A 17459-nucleotide genomic window follows, 5' to 3' on the forward strand; every position below is an offset into this window, starting at 1 on the left:
AGTGTGATAGAAGTTTTCAAAATAGGCAGGTAATATCTTTTAATTCAGTTTTCTTTCCTTATTGGTGTAGATGGTATTCTTATACATTATATTATTGTACTGTATAAATGTATGTGCTATTGAATACCAGTGAAATGCTATACTCACCCATAATTTAAGATTATTCTTAGATTTGAATTTGAAGGAAAGAAATATATGTATGTGTATGATGAATACTCGTATATGAAAATATTTGGACGGGGAAGAGAAGAAATAACCAGTTTTGTAAATGCTGAAATTTAATTCGCTTATACCACCCATTTTTTCTATATGCACAATACCGTACTTCAATATTGTGCATATAAATGCTGATAACATAACTCGATCTAGTTCATTTTCACCATAATATGGAACATTGTTGATTAACAATTGAGTCGATGTTTTCATCGTACATGTCAACAGTTATATAAAAGCTTTTGACCAGGGTGCAAAGTATCGCCAACTAGATGGAAGTATGTGGCAGTTGTTGCTATATTGAAGCATCAGCCTGCATATCCTAGCATTCGTAAGGTAGTCGAGCTTCGCTGAAAAGTCAATAGATGGCGCCTCGATTCGACCCAAAAATTTATGAATGGTTTTAGGAATCAGTCACCCATCTTTCGTGTACAGTGTTTAGTTAGACCGGAAGGTGATCCTTTGTACCCGTTAATATTTCTTGTGCATTCTCGTGATACACGGTAGTCGACACTAAATACACGCTTGAGGAGCGTTTATAATTGCCTCGCTGAGTGGCTGATGATTCAAATTACGGATGGCTAGGCGAACTGTTGACTAGAGTTGATCGACTGCTCGACTGACTGTATTACAGTGTGAATTAGTGGTTAATTAACGACTTGCTTATCGTAAATGATTGATTGCATGACTAGTTGACCAAATGACTGCCGTTCTGTTTGGGTTAACAGTCATTTATAAAGCTTGTTGCACCCAAACGTCTATATCCTCTGACTGGAGGTTTGTCTGCGCGCACTCGAGTGCAAATATCCTGTGAGGCTTGTCCACCAGCAGCCTTGAATGTGAGAAAACAGGAAGAATCGTGACAAATAAACGCCTCTATGATGACGTGGTCTTCCTGTGTCATTATGGTTGAATGCGCGTCAACCATTAACCAAGGCAAAGTTCCTGTCTTCTGTGCGCATCTGCTTATTCTCCCTATAATCACTAGAATAATATAAACTTTAACTTTCTCGGAAAGTAACGTGTCATTTACCCTCGTTCTGATGAATTGCTGTACTTAGGGGATAAGCCAAACTCGTACTGTACAGGCTGTCATGTTCATCATGGGTTAAATAGTTATTTACTGAAGGGGGCAAACATTTGTTAAATACAAGGCGACAGATGCCGAGGATAAGTGCATTTGTGGTCAGCCAAAGGGATAGCCAAAGCATATCAACAAGACGCTTTTGATTAAAGATAACCTCAGCCACTGTCAGTTATTATAAATTGAAAACTGTGTAACGAGAAGCACCATTTTATCAGCCGTGTAGGTAAAACATGTTTAGAAAGAAATTAAGGGTCAATCTCAGGTACGGAAAGGACATGTTATGTCTGATCAGCTTCCTGTAGGGTAAACAAGACTGTGGGTTTATCTATCGAAGGTCGTCATGGGGAACGACGAGCATATTATTCTTTAGAATATTTTTTTTTTACAGTACTGGAGTAACGTTAGAGAGGATATGGAGCCTCGCACACAGTTGTTATGGAATGTACTTCGGGATATCTTTTAATACATGGAGGAGAGGCATGTTACTATGCTACTGAGAAAAAAAAAAACAACAGCGGTATTTATGAAGTTATTAAACATCATTCACCGTATATTTTGGAGCGAATAAGTTTACAACAGAGTATTTCACTAACGCCATGAATCCAAGCAAAATATAAATCGTCAGAGAATTGTCTAGAGGATTTTAAGATGGCAACACTGCTGCCTTGTGTCGGTGAATTTCCGTCTTCTAAACTTAACAAAATCGTAATCAAACGACCTTGGTACATATTTGTGCATTGGTGAGGAGGGATTAAAGCATTGACAGGCCATCCATGGCCTAGAATAGAATCGCTTGTAATAGCCTAGTCCAAATTACAGACTTATACTTTCTTACAACTAAGACGGCCACTGGAGTTGCCATGTTACATATTCTTGTGTTAGCTGACAGCCCTCTCTTAAAAACTAGATGCAAAATACGTTTGCCATACAAACACTCGCTAAGAGACGTGACACCCTGCGCGTACAACTCTCCTTGTACTGTGCGATTTGGTACAAATGATGGAATAATTATGTCGGTACTTTCGCTTGCCCGGCCAGTGTGACCCACCCATCTATCAAGGACGGCATTAGATGATGCACAAGACAAGCCGAGTCGCAAACAAAGCAAAGCCACCTGTTCATCAACACTTTGGAGCTGGTCGATGCATGGGTACCTGGCGTATGTGTGTATGTATCTATGATACAGGGAGACATCTTTTGCTCTTTTAATCTCATGTGTCTCATGTGTTTACTCCTGTGAACGTATGTGCAGTCTCCAGCATAAGCCACATAGCCATATTTAATAACGAGCATGGATGTCTGGTTGGGGGAAGGGACGATTTCCACCTTCAGAATTAAAATCTGCGTATAAACGACCCTGGCTGGTCCGTGTTAATTTTTATGGTCGTTAATTCTAACCACGTAACTATGTGTGTGTGTGTGTGTGTGTGTGTGTGTGTGTGTATGCGCGATAATTCTAACCACGTAACTATGTGTGTGTGTGTGTGTGTGTGTGTGTGTGTGTGTGCGCGCGATGAAGACATGATAGACATATAAGGTTGAGAGACGATGTAATACGAGTGAGAAATCTTTTGAACGCAGCCGTATGAAATACCATACATCGCTACAAATACAGATTTCCAAGTACCCGCATATGCATAAATGATACATATACACCAGAGTGCACACGAACATATCGGCAAACTGCCCATTTGCACATACTGCAAAAAAATACATCCACAGCAAACTGTTGTGAAGGGTGGGATGGCGACTGTACTCGTGTGTCCGAGATTTTATGTAGAGGGAAAGGTCTTCATTAAATACAAGGATAAAGCTGTGGAACAAAGACACAGGGGCTTAGCCAAGAACATGCTTGACGGGGGGAGAGAGAGAGAGAGCAGAGCAAAGTGTTGCCAGCAAGTGTTGCGTTTTGTGTTGCAGTTGATCATTTGACATCAAGGATTAGGGGTTGGGTTATGCAGTCAAGCGAATCTAAGTACTTGTCAGAGAAACTTAAAAAATTGCTATTTGAGAGCGATATACGTGGAATTTAAATAAGGAAATTACACGTTGAAATCAGTTGGCGAACAGGCAACTTTATCATTAGGGCGGCCGATCGTCGGTCGTGTTCAATCTGTCACAACAGGCGAGCCCCCAAGGTCTTGGAATTTAATTCAGTTCAGCACCTGAAGAGGATGTTTACAATCTTGAAGTTAACGGGTACGACAACGTAGACGACCTTCATTTCCCTGTCAGTCGGTAGGCCATAAAGCCCAAAACCAACTGCCTAAACACGCTTGTGATTCGTCAGGCAACTCAACCTTTAATCAGGTTGGATGTGTTGCAGGATGCGTTAGTACGGATATGCCTCGATTTGCCATGGATGGTGAGGCGAGAGACCACCGGAAGTTGAAATGGACATCAGGACGCCCGACATGGGAAGCCAACCATCGTAGCCTAGCTCCGGGAACCCACTCCTGTTACACCAGCTGCCTGTAGAGAGGAGTTAAGTCTCCTGGCCAACCAGCAGACTCGATCTGCCTCTACCACAAAGACAACATCAGTTTAAAACAAGACGATTTATTGATATAAGAAAAGAATTAGATATTACAAGCAATAATGCGTCGAAGGAGCTTAAATCACCATCAGTTGCTGGTGAGGACATACAGAGCTGAACGTTTAAATTACGACTGCCAAGTAGATGAAAAAAAAGAATATTGTAAAATGGTACATCTAGAACTTGTGAAAGGGGAGTAGTAATATTGGAACAAAATAGGGTGTCGCCGACCTGTCTGTAAATCTATGAAAGCTTTGTTGATATTGTAGAAATACACAAAGCACGTTCTAAACTGGGGCACCTTTGCAATCTGCAAACTAGAAAATAGCTCTTTGACAATGGACTGTCTGTGCCGTATTAATAGATGGGTTGGCTGCGGCCGCATGCAATGTGACTGACAGCCTGAAGGGACTAAATTGCTCGAGCGAAGCTGAATGAACTCGACGGCATGAGCGTGAATGATTGCTTGCGTGGACCTCCATCTCATGTGGTGCATCGTGAGTCAGACGCTGGTACAAACCACAGGAATTTTGGGAGGTCAGCCATGATAAATCGTGTCGTTATGGTAAAGGCTCTCTACCAGGTAATCCTTATTGTATTATACAAAAGAAAGTTGTCACGTTTGAAGTGAGGGTAAATACCTCGTGTGTCATATTCCTAGCACACACACACACACATTAACAATAGGCCTGGCAACAAAGGGAAATTGTTCGCTTGGCAGTTTTGCAAGTCGTCACATATTCTTGTAGTCACGTTAACATTATAATCAGGGATGCACTGGAGTTAGATTCTCCGTCTGATTATTATTTCCTTCGAATCAACGTCGTTAAATTCATGTACTCTGGGAAGTGATGAGTAGCATGGCAGGCTGGAAACATTAGGGCAGCGTTCATGGATGGGCCTTATTTATAGATAGTTATGATATGCCCCAACACGGCTGGTAGACTGAGTGCGCTCCAGTTCCACCCCTCTCTCATCATCTTCCATAACCCCCCCCCCCCTTTATTTTTTTTTTGGCCTTACAGCTCGTGGCATAAAACCGCAGTGGATAGAAATTATAACTATTATTATAACTAAAATGATGACTAATGGAGAAGGAACGGGGACCTGAAAGAAACTTTGTATCCTGTGATAAGATTCCTCCAGGTAACCCTGCTTGGCTTTGCCTTAATCCGCCATGGTTCCCCAACTGTGTTTTGATTCCGCGCACAAAACCTGTAAAGCCTGTAAAGAGAGAGAAAAAAAAATAGCCAACCCACTTGGGGAAGTGCCTGATTCCACTTCAGTGGGGCTTGGTTGAAACTTCTAATACCCACACCCAGTGGTTAGATAGACTGAAAAACTCAGGGGATTGTCATGAAGTAAATGGCGATCAAATTTATTAGAGACGTGAATGGATCTATCTGATGTGGTACTGATGTTTGTCCACTACAAGATCACAACCTATCCTGAAGTGATGGAATTTTGAGAAGGAAATCATGCACATACTGGAGAGTATATGTGAAGGAGATGAATAAAGAGGTGAAGAGGACAAACTTGGGATATTGTAGAGGAAAGAAGGGACGCCAATTGAAATATATATTCAAAGTGGGGATAAAAAAAAAAGTTAGGGAAAGTTCTCTGGGAGCTTATGTTGCCGATAAAAAACGTAAGGACATAAGAACAGCTAAATGACAAATTTCCCTATTGCTAACAGCGATGACGCTTTTGAAGGTGTTAGGTCCGCACAAAGTTCACTGGACAAGATGACATATCACGAAATCGAACAAGAGCAATTGCTATGATAGAATGGTTGGGTTAGCTAGTCTAGATTTATAGTAAGTAGTTAGTTGACGTCAAGTTCCGCAGCTAACTTACGGTAGTTTAGCTGTTAGAAGATACCTAATGACGTCACAGAACCATATTATTATTTTTTTTTTTCAAAAACCCTCCACTGCGACAAGCACTGGAGCGAGAGACCTCACCACATTGGTCCTGTAAAGGCCGGAAGCAAACACCTTTCATGCCACATGATACGGGAAGTGTGCAATGTCATAGCAATTACTCTGCAACATGCTTTGAGCATTTTCGCCCTTGTGTATGCCCGTGGTCGCGCAGTCGTCAAGCTCTGGGCTAATGAAGTCAGCAGAAATCAGTGTCTGGGCAGCAGAGGTCGGCAGACATCAGTGTCTGGGCAGCAGAGGTCGGCAGACATCAGTGTCTGGGCAGCAGACGTCAACGTCTGTACGTGACACAGAACACCCCCGGGGTCTATACCGACCATAGTTTACGTGTGTTGCAGGGCGTTGCTGATATGCCCAGGAGAATGAAGCAAGGTGACATTGTATCTTCGTTAACGGGAACTTATTCGTTCATGTGGCCCTGGGAGATAATGTGGCATACCTCATACTGCTCACAATACAGCAGACGTCACGCATATTGTGAGGTGTCTTTAATGTGACACTGGGTAACGCCAGGATAAACAAAGTTTGGCTCCATCAATGGCCACAAGCTCGTTTTTTTCCTCTTGCTACGAGTGACATAAGAAACACCCTAGCCCGAAAAGCTGTTTAGATGATTAAGAGAGATTTTGATGAATGACCTATTATTATTATCATGCTTTAGCTAAGTGTTTGTTTAAGTCGTCTCATCGTTGGACAGCTTAGGTTTGGCTTTGTTGAATTCCGGACGTTATTCGCACGCTTTATCGACTGTCGTTGTTTAAAAACGCAGGGAACAATCTTCATTACTTATGTGCCATACAGTATCCACTACCCGTATACTACACACAGTACTGGAATACGCCATAGCCAGCGAGCATGCTTGGCCGAGACACTTCCAGAATAAACGTCGTGGTGTCGACCGCACTATGGGGGTCACAGACAGTCCAGAATGTATGGTATTACTACGGAAAATTGTCAAGGACAGGGATTCGCTGTGCCATTTACTATATTTTTTTTTTATAGTTACGTGCACTATAGTATTGTTTAACCATCACTCAGCTTCATGTACAAAACTACTATATTAAGTTTTGAGTTATTCACTCAAACGGTATCAGGGTATTTCTACATCACTGATAGAAAGTTGTGGAAAAATGTGTCTGACATGGGTTCGCGGTCTCTTGCTACACCCCCAACTGACGGGTTCCCGCGCCCTCTGTGACGTCATCTCTGCCAATCCCATGGGTCAAACTCATTTTCATTTGGAAATCAACGAATGTAAAGTTATCATAACTGCATTATGATGCGAATTCTTTAATGTCTTGCACAGTAATTGGAAATATAAGAATTGTTACTTGCATGTAAGAAGTCGAAAAAACTTCGTTCAAAAATAGGTAATGAATATTTACTGATATTCTTTAATGAAGTATGTACGACCTTGTAGCACAGCGATCCCTAACTAACAAGGTGTGCTGTATAACAGTACAACCTTTAAGCATGACGGAATTGTCTTTGACCTCAACAGTACGGACCATGAGACACGACGGTACGACAGTTTGGGCATGATGGCCCCAAGGCTTTGACCTGACCCTCATAAGCTCACTATGCCACGTACAAAGAGTGACCGATAATCGCATGGTTCAATAAATGATAAATAAACAAAGCTTCGAACAAATACAAGCACATATTCCACGTAATTATAATCTTTAATGATTAATAACCTTCAAGAAGGCTCATGTTTTTGACCGCTGGCTTGACAGGGCGGTAGCTCCAGGTAGTCGCTAGGAAATTGAACCGGAGATCCTCACCCACACGGGACATCCCCATGAATACTGAGGCCGGAAATCCCTTTACGCCCTCCTCATTCGAGTCTGTTACGCAAGGACACTACTTCACAACGAATCCCCGTAGTGGTTTCCCAATTGCCATGCGTCAGGTTCGATTCGGCTGCTGATAATATTGTGAGTCAACTGAGATTCGGTTGCTGCTGAAATTGTGCGCCAAGTGCAATTAGGGTGCTGCTGATATTGTGCGCCAAGTGCGATTCGGTTGCTGCTGATATTGTGCGTCAGGTGAGATTAGGTTGCTGCGAATAGTGTGCGTCTAATGTATGGTTACAGCAGACGTTGGTGAGGCACTGTTCAATTCCTACTCATCAGTGTGTCAAATGCCTGTATGGTATGGTGTTTCAGCAGATGCTTGCTGATATCGTAAGCATAAATAAAACTCCAGTAGTCAGTGGGAATAGTGGATTGGTGCATTGTTCATCTTGCCCTTGGCTGCTCTTGCTTCCCGAAGAGAAGATCGGCGTTCTGTGATTCCGGTCGGAATGTTGACAGGTCTTACACTCATGCGCGGGACAGTTTTTAGAAAACCTCACTAGTATAATCAACTGGCAATGTCTTCTTGCAAGATGTTCATGTTCAAAATTCACCTGTTTTATCATAATTACGCCAAGAAAACTGTTAAAAAAAAAAGGACTATGTCAACGCCTAAGGTAGGGTGACGCTGAAAAGGTTGCGGAGAATCCAATCAGTTGGCTGATTAAGCGACTGTATTCATCAGGTGAAGCACCTGGATTATTCATGCCGCGTCAGGAAACCAGTTTGGGCCGTAAATTAGGAGAGAGCGGGTGCATGGTCTCATTTTGCTCTGTTATGTAGGGATGTTGTGTGTGATCTTTCAGGTATATGCATTAAAAATATAATGTTACTAGGTTAGAAACGGTTCAAGGCATACAACGCAGTCATATAAAGGTCAACAACATGACCAATTTTTTTTCATTGTATCTCGCTGATCATATTTGTGTTACGAGGAGCGAAATTTAGTCGTGTGCCACTTTCCTTAATCTTTATATATATATATATATATATATATATATATATATATATATATATATATATATATATATATATATATATATAGATATATATATATTTTTCTTTTTTTTTTTGCTTTGTCGCTGTCTCCCGCGTTTGCGAGGTAGCGCAAGGAAACAGACGAAAGAAATGGCCCGACCCACCCCCATACACATGTATATGCATACACGTCCACACACGCAAATATATATATATATATATATATATATATATATATATATATATATATATATATATATATATATATAATATGACGACGCTACCAGGATGGGTGGGCGACCTTTCCCAGGCATGACCTCGTGGCTGACCCCGGGTCACTTGACATCGTTGCCTGAGGAACAGGTAGCGGGCCGATGCAACATGCACGGCTAATTGACCATTTGGCGTCGGGGGTGTGAAATCCCAGGCGACATGGGAGCGGCTGAGAAATCTCTTTGAGACCCACCTTCCCTCCAAGGTCACCACTTGGCTTACCTATAACATACAGTTTCCTACAACCTAGACACAACGAACACGCAGGCTCGTAACGATGTAGTTACACCACGGAGGTCGTTAAGCTAGAGGGTACGAACGACCCTTGACCACCAAATCCCTTGTGAATAATGGTTCTCCCTTTGATTATGACCGTTAATGGTTAGGGGAGGTTAAAGCTAGACCGTCATTCCCAAAGGTCGCAGTAGAAAGTGTGCATTCATTTTTACCCTACGTTCTCTGACAATGAACTTGTGTTAACAATGATTCACAGCGAATGTCATTGTTTACGCACTCTTGTGTAAATTTACGTGTGTCATTAGAAGCAGGAAATCTAAACATAGTTCGTTAAACTTTATATTTGTTGTGGTTAATACGAGCATTACTGAATCAGATTCAAATGAAATAAAATGGATACCGAAAGAACGTTACAGGTTCTCAGAATCTACCCTGTGGTTGGGTTCCCAAGCCTCAAATGTCGAAAAAATCTGAGTTGACGGTTTTTTAACATTTCCGTCCGGAAACGGAACTCGCCTGGTGACGCCATGTTTATGAGTCTTAGCCCTGAAATATTCTTTACCTTTCTTTTCTGAATGGTACTTGCAAGCCATCCAAATACATGAGCGAGTAAAATCTGGCCGTTGATTAATTGTATAAGTGCATGAATAAGCTAGGCTTAGAAAATAAGCTAGGTTTAGAAGATAAGGTATGATTGTGGAGAGGCTGATGTATGTGGATGTTTAGAGAATGTTCAGACGAAGTTAGTCAACTGAAATATGAGAACTATGACGTAATATAAACATTTGCTCTTACATAAAATGAAGAGAAATTAAGTTACAGAGGAAATGGCAAGGGGAGAGAGGTTATAGGTCGATGTATTCTGTGCTACAAGAAAATGGCCACAATCATTATCCATTCACACAGTTTTCTCGTCCTTTGTATGAAGTCTGTTACAAATCCTGACTTTATTTGCCTGTAGTTCTTGTTAGCCGCCATCAAATCCCACGGTATTCAAACTAACTCCATCATTGGCATGCACCATAAACAACAACAATTACATTGCCCTCATGGCAACCCAACTTCACTAGAGTGAACTAGTCTTGACCAGAACATTTCTACGATGGGAAGTGAAACAAGAAAAACAAAAATGACATGGTTCCCTCCGTACGAGTTGGCGACCTAAACATAATGTTTTGTGTTACATAAAGGATGGGAAATATTTGCATACTTTCAGGTTTTCATTGTTCCTCCGTCCCATTAGTATGTCAAGCTTCTGTAAGAATGCTTTTGTCTGTTACACTGGCGCATCCTGTGTATTAAGTACGGGCTTTGTTATGATGTTAAGACGGTCTGTATGTTTTCCAGGCTAAGAATATTAGCTCTAGCATACACACACACACACATATATATATGAGAGAGCTTGGGAAGTGAGTCTGTTGTTGTTCGCTGATGATACAGCGCTGGTGGCTGATTCATGTGAGAAACTGCAGAAGCTGGTGACTGAGTTTGGTAAAGTGTGTGAAAGAAGAAAGTTAAGAGTAAATGTGAATAAGAGCAAGGTTATTAGGTACAGTAGGGTTGAGGGTCAAGTCAATTGGGAGGTGAGTTTGAATGGAGAAAAACTGGAGGAAGTGAAGTGTTTTAGATATCTGGGAGTGGATCTGGCAGCGGATGGAACCATGGAAGCGGAAGTGGATCATAGGGTGGGGGAGGGGGCGAAAATTCTGGGAGCCTTGAAGAATGTGTGGAAGTCGAGAACATTATCTCGGAAAGCAAAAATGGGTATGTTTGAAGGAATAGTGGTTCCAACAATGTTGTATGGTTGCGAGGCGTGGGCTATGGATAGAGTTGTGCGCAGGAGGATGGATGTGCTGGAAATGAGATGTTTGAGGACAATGTGTGGTGTGAGGTGGTTTGATCGAGTAAGTAACGTAAGGGTAAGAGAGATGTGTGGAAATAAAAAGAGCGTGGTTGAGAGAGCAGAAGAGGGTGTTTTGAAATGGTTTGGTCACATGGAGAGAATGAGTGAGGAAAGATTGACCAAGAGGATATATGTGTCGGAGGTGGAGGGAACGAGGAGAAGAGGGAGACCACATTGGAGGTGGAAAGATGGAGTGAAAAAGATTTTGTGTGATCGGGGCCTGAACATGCAGGAGGGTGAAAGGAGGGGAAGGAATAGAGTGAATTAGAGCGATGTGGTATAACGGGGTTGACGTGCTGTCAGTGGATTGAATCAAGGCATGTGAAGCGTCTGGGGTAAACCATGGAAAGCTGTGTAGGTATGTATATTTGCGTGTGTGGACGTATGTATATACATGTGTATGGGGGTGAGTTGGGCCATTTCTTTCGTCTATTTCCTTGTGCTACCTCGCAAACGCGGGAGACAGCGACAAAGCAAAAAAAAAAAAAAAAAATATATGTATATATATATATATATATATATATATATATATATATATATATATAATTTATTGACGTGAAACGACAGTGATGATAGCTATATGGATCTGCGTATATAAATATATAAGGTAAATATTATCCTAAGTTTCCCATCTATGACAGAAGATACAAGACGCCATGACGCAGTTCGACAATCCAGCAGTGCCGGACCTGCTCGCTAGGCCCAAGGTTAAATCAAAGTTGTCTCTCTCTCTATGTTCTTCACTGATACGAAATATCTTCACATATTCTCCAAATAGCGTTTTTTTTTTTTCTTTAAACACCAAAATACAGTCGGAAGAAAAAGATTGGGCGAGATGATAGGTGTATTGAGGTACATTTGGGCGTAAATACAGTGCAGTGGCAACATAGAGGTCTCTTAGTAACCTCACTATAATGACCTTTTGTGGAACTTCGGTTAACCACAAGAATGCAAGCCAATGTACCTGTACCAAAATGGGTACATCTTGAGTACGGGAATGACGGATAGCCTCATTATCTCGAAGACAGTGAGAAAAGAAGTCTTTGGGGGGTATTGATAAAAATGCAGGTATCCCGTGTGACCAGCGTAGGTGAAGGCAAGGGATGGGTGCAAAACTTTCCTAAAGTCTGCCTGGCGGAGGTCTGTGATGGAGCCTCTCTCCTTTGTGACACTTTCTTCCTAAGTCCTTGTTCGTGCACCCTGACAGCAGGCCAGCCAGGAAGTCTGCAAGGGAAGGAGACTGAGGCCAGATGTGCAAGAAACCTGTTTTCTCACAGGTTTCTGATGTAATGATCGGTGAGGAATGGAGAAATACCCTTCACGTGTATGAATACTTTCAAGATTTCATTTCACTCCGATCTGCAGATCTTCGGGAATACTGGCATACACCATTGAACTTTTATGAAAGGGGTAACCCATCCCCACCCCCTGGTTCTATTTTTCCCTCGATATATTTAACGATAATTCGTAAGTTATTCTAGGTTGATGACAGCAGTGGTGGTGTAACACGACTGGATGGGGAATACCAGTTTCTTGGGCGGTGGAGTTCTCAGAAGCAATGAACCATTGTCAGTACTGTGTGGCATATACTTCCACGCCTTTTACCCTAGAGTATGGAATGAATATACCGATGACGCCAATGGCTTTTAGAAAAGGAAATGCTTCTGTGAGTCGCCTGCTGAAGGAGCCAGTAGTCAAGATCAGAGTGGCCATGTTGGCTTTACCAAACCTCTCACTGTATTGACTGTTGCCAGGTTTCCTCTTTGTCTTATTCTTTTCGTACATAAGAAGAATTTTCAAATTCAGTTTTACAAAAATGTGCTGACCATGTATAGTATGGTGATTGTTTTGTCAGAATTTTAATCAGACCAATACTTGTCATAGCCCAACAAAGCAACCCAAACCAGCTCCCGAACATGACTTATCCTAGCACGTACTGGCCACACCGCATGATGCCATTCATCACACGTTCCCTACCTCTTTGTCTTATTCTTTTCGTATATCAGAAGTTTCAGGTTACAAAAACGTGCTGACCATATATAGTATGGCGATTGCTTTGTATTATGAACCATGTCTCTAATGGCATCTGATGAGACAACAAGGAACAATATTAATAGGGCTTGTTAAGGTGGGCACAATTCTGGAATAAATTGAATAGAGCTTCATCTTGGCAACAAGCGTGTGTAAATAACTATTTTCCGGCAAAATTAAGCAGTAAAATGTAACTCCCACATCAGGAGAATAGCAGCTTGTCATGTGTGTTGTTGGATAGAATTAAGAGCTAAGGACAAATAGCGAAACAATGGAAAAGGCTGAGATGATCTTCCCATCTGTTCGTTTAAGCAACCAGCATTGTGTTTGGTAATTGTAGAATAACTTTAATTTATTCTCAATAATTCTGTTGATTTTTTTTTTAAGTAGACCAAATATTATTAAAAAAAAAAAAAAAGCAGCGTCTCTTCCCATTGCAGCGCTAAAACGTATTTACCCATCGGTTCATTACATATTCCGAACATGAAAAAGGGGATTGCCATTCAACACTTAAAAATCTGTTACAATTCTCGGCGCTGTATTCTTGCATTCGTCCTAAGGTATGTTATCTGAATCCTTCGTAATTATAACCTTCCATCTGTGATACATTTTAGTTTTGAAAGCCTTTGCACATAGCTTGCGTATCTTGCTCAACATACCGTCGATTACTTGTTTTGCCCCATGGTCGTGTTGTGTCTTTGGGGCATGGGTGAGGTGGGGTTTCCAATGGCGCGCTTCACTTCCTGTGGAAACGGGACGATCCTTGAGAGTCGGTCGTCACGAGAATGTAGGGTGTAAAGTGCGCCTTTAAGTAGGAGTGTAAAGTGTGCCGACATGCTAAGCACCATTCGATGCATTCGCTTTTTATTTTCATTTTTGAAACATATTGGCCTTTTTTTTTTTTGGAGATTATATTTTGACAAGAAGTATAAGAGTTCCCAAAGATTATGCGACTGGTAATATATATTTTGCGTAAAATCTACCACCACTTAAAATCTCAACTAATAACACTACGCCGCTACCTATAAAAGATTGCATTTGTTTTTACATACAACACTAGGCTTCAATGTCAATGTAATTATAAGTGTAATTATTAACGCAGTAGTGCAAATTTAAGATTAATTGTCATAGTCACGATGTCCTACAGAAAATGTAATGGTAAAAAGTTTTGATGTTTATATTCATATATTGTTTCTGTGCATAGAAATTATACTTTTTTCTTTTTTTTTTCGGAAATTTAACGGTCGTCCTTCTAGACTAGGAGGCAAAGGGAAATTTAGATAATGTTTTTCCCCTTGAGAACGAGGAAAAAATGTGAGGTACATAGTAAGAACTTTGCCTTGGAAGATTCATTCAGTGTTGATATATCCTGTTTGTCTGTTTTTTAAGACGTGTGAATACTACTGCTAGGAGATCCAGGACTGGCAGATTTTGAATAACTGGGCAAGGCAAGTGGGAACATTCCCACGCACTTGCTGTTGTAACACGCCATCACTTTTATACACCTACTACCGTCACACACCACCACTCCCGCACCTGTTACCGTCACACACCACCACTCCCGCACCTGTTACCGTCACACACCTCCGCTCCCATACCTGTTACCGTCACACACCACTCCCACACTTGCTACCGTCACACACCAGCACTCGCACACCTGTTACCGTCACACACCTCCACTCCCACACCTGTTACCGTCACACACCACTCCCACACTTGCTACTGTCACACACTACCACTTACACACCTGCTCCCATCACACACCACCACTCCAACACTTGCTCCCGTCACACACCACCACTCCCACACCTGCTGTCGTCACACACTAGCTCGTCACCTGCCGCCATGACCTTCCTACTACTGACCAGCCGTGTAGCCTGACTTACACTTTCACGTATTTGCTGTTCGCGTGGCCACTTACCCTCTAGATTACCCCACCTCCCTCTTTCTTTTTTCCATTTCAGGATGATCCCAGCTTCCCATTTTCCATATTTAGAGCCCCCTAGGGCACCGGTACCCAGGCCAACCCTCTTCTCAAAGAAGGGAGACCCCACCTTCTCCCCCAGGACTCTAGAACCTCAGTATCCTAGAGAGGGATTTTGTGGTTCAGGGATTCCAGTATCCCTCCCTCTCAGGCCTCGAGAGGGAAGACCTCCTTAGATCTGATTACTCACGTAGAGGCCGACGGCCAGGACGAAGACGAAGTAGGTCACGATGACGACGATGTCTTCCCACCCCAGCCTCGAACCCTCCTCCTCCTTCTCCTCCGGAAGGGTCGGCAGCACAGTGGTGACGATGGTGTCTTCGTCCATTGTGAGGTTTCTCCGTGGACAGAAGTTACCTGTTGCCTCTACTCCCCTCCTCTCCTTCCTTTCCTCCTCCTCCTCTCCCACACTACCACAGGTAGGGATCCGTGTCACTTGAGCGTCGGTCCGGACGACCGTACGCGCTCACTGCTAGCGAAATACTGAGGGTCTGGAATGAGTCCTTGGCTCGCTCTCTCTCTCTCTCTCTCTCTCTCTCTCTCTCTCTCTCTCTCTCTCTCTCCAGGAACCCATCACCCACCTGGCTCGCTCGCGCGCTCACGCACATGGTGTGTGTGTGTGTGTGTGTGTGTAACACATGTAAGGGAAGGTTTCTCAAGATGGGCGACAACTGGCGTCCCTCAGGGGTCAGTGTTGGGGACCGATGATGTTTCTCTTCTCAATAAATGATATGCTCATTGAGAAGTTGTATGTGAATGTAACTGCTCCTTATGCCAAAATCATAAACGGTTGTAGATTACAGGGACGACCCACAGTTCCTCTGTAGGTGAAATATATCGTATGAGTCTAGTGTCCTCACATGAGAAGTCACACATCTGCTGGAAAGGTTACAAAGGAATACAAGAATGGTAACCAGAAATGGGTGGAGTGAGTTAATGAATGAAGGAAACCCTCGAATTGGCACATTTTGGAAGGAGGAAGGATTAGAGGGGACACGACAGGATCACAAGAGGTTCCAAAAGAGGTCACGCCGAGGTCAAAGCAATGGTCTGAATTCATGTGAAAGTTCAGAGCCAGACAGTTGAAATTAGTGGTTACACCTCTTGACTCAGTGAAGATACTTGGTATTGCTGTAAATCCCCCCCCCCCCCCCCCTCTACCTGGGGAATCCCCACATGAGGGAAATATCTAAGTCTGCCTCTAAGAAACAAGGTGTCCTGTATAGATGTCGAAATTCCTTTTCTCCGAACAATGACTCCGTTTATACAAAGGATTGACCCGTCCTTGTTATTGTTCTTACAACAGTCTTGGGTGGTTCTAGCTGTGCATCCTCACTTGACAGAGTCGAGTCGAAACTGGTCCGTCTTATATATTCTGCCAGCCTAACTTCAAAACCTGACCTCGCTTAAACTCGCTGCAAGCCTAACTTCAAAACCTGACCGCTTAAACTCGCTGCAGTTTTGGTTCACTTTCCATCTCGTGTAGGCACTGGTTTAAGTTTTTGCTTCCGAGTTCTGCCTGCTTGTGTGCCCCTACTACCACTAGCTAAGGCCACGCAACACTGGGCAGGTGATTGTGTCAAATGATTAGTGTGTCTTTTGGCAATTCAAGGATGGGCCGTTTTGATACTTTGTCTTCCCATACACCTCGAAGCTTTGGAACTCTTCCTTCACATGTCTTTCTTAATCACTATAATCTGGCACATATTTAAAGACAGGTTTTTCACTTCAGAATTTGCAAGCACCTTCTCTTCTCTCATCACTTCCCCTTCCACTCTCTCTCTCTCTCTCTCTCTCTCTCTCTCTCTCTCTCTCTCTCTCTCTCTCTCTCTCTCTCTCTCTCTCTCTCTTATTAGTAAACCCCGTGACACTCCACGTATTATCTGCTGGTGTCTTCCACAGGTATATCATTCTGCAGCGAAGCAGCTCCCGCATGGCCTCTCGTTGCCCTCCTACCACACACAAGTGAGTATTTAGACCATTTGTAGGCGTCGATCCATCTTCCCCCCTCACACTCCTCCCATATCTTACATACACACCTTGAACACAACTGTGAATGTTTCGAACACCATCCAATAAGTAAGGAAGCAGAATAGTAACGAAAGAGCTCTTCAGATGAATAGTAACCTCACTCCGGAACATCCCCACCTGTCCGTGGAGCGGCAGGAAGTGAGCGCGCGGTTTGTGCTAGGTTTAGTTTTATGAATATTGGTTCTCAGCAGGTAAAGATCAGTAAGTTAACTTTGCCATCATTGGCCAAACGTGCAAAGGACAAAAAACGTGTTGGATAAAGTCTTAAACGGGTAAAGAATTGATTCAGTGTTGTCCCAGTGGGGGGGAACTTTGATTATTGTGTGTGGCAACTACGCTTCCCAGTGTTGCCACTGCTTACGATATGTTGACGAGCTACTTTACTGA

At 42.7% G+C, this 17459-nt stretch overlaps 1 protein-coding gene across 1 annotated transcript in view; it reads right to left on the reverse strand.

Moving 5' to 3' along the window:
• Positions 1-15566, reverse strand: part of LOC139763066 (sodium/glucose cotransporter 4-like) — a 32132-nt gene extending 16566 nt beyond the window's left edge. Inside the window, exon 1 of the mRNA XM_071688659.1 lies at positions 15232-15566. Within this exon, the coding sequence (XP_071544760.1) occupies positions 15232-15369 (138 nt within the window). The 5' untranslated portion in view covers positions 15370-15566. The remainder of the gene's footprint in view (positions 1-15231) is intronic.
• Positions 15567-17459: the final 1893 nt, after the last annotated feature.

This window comes from Panulirus ornatus, chromosome 46 (assembly GCF_036320965.1).
Source record: "Panulirus ornatus isolate Po-2019 chromosome 46, ASM3632096v1, whole genome shotgun sequence".
NCBI classification, from domain to species: domain Eukaryota; kingdom Metazoa; phylum Arthropoda; class Malacostraca; order Decapoda; family Palinuridae; genus Panulirus; species Panulirus ornatus.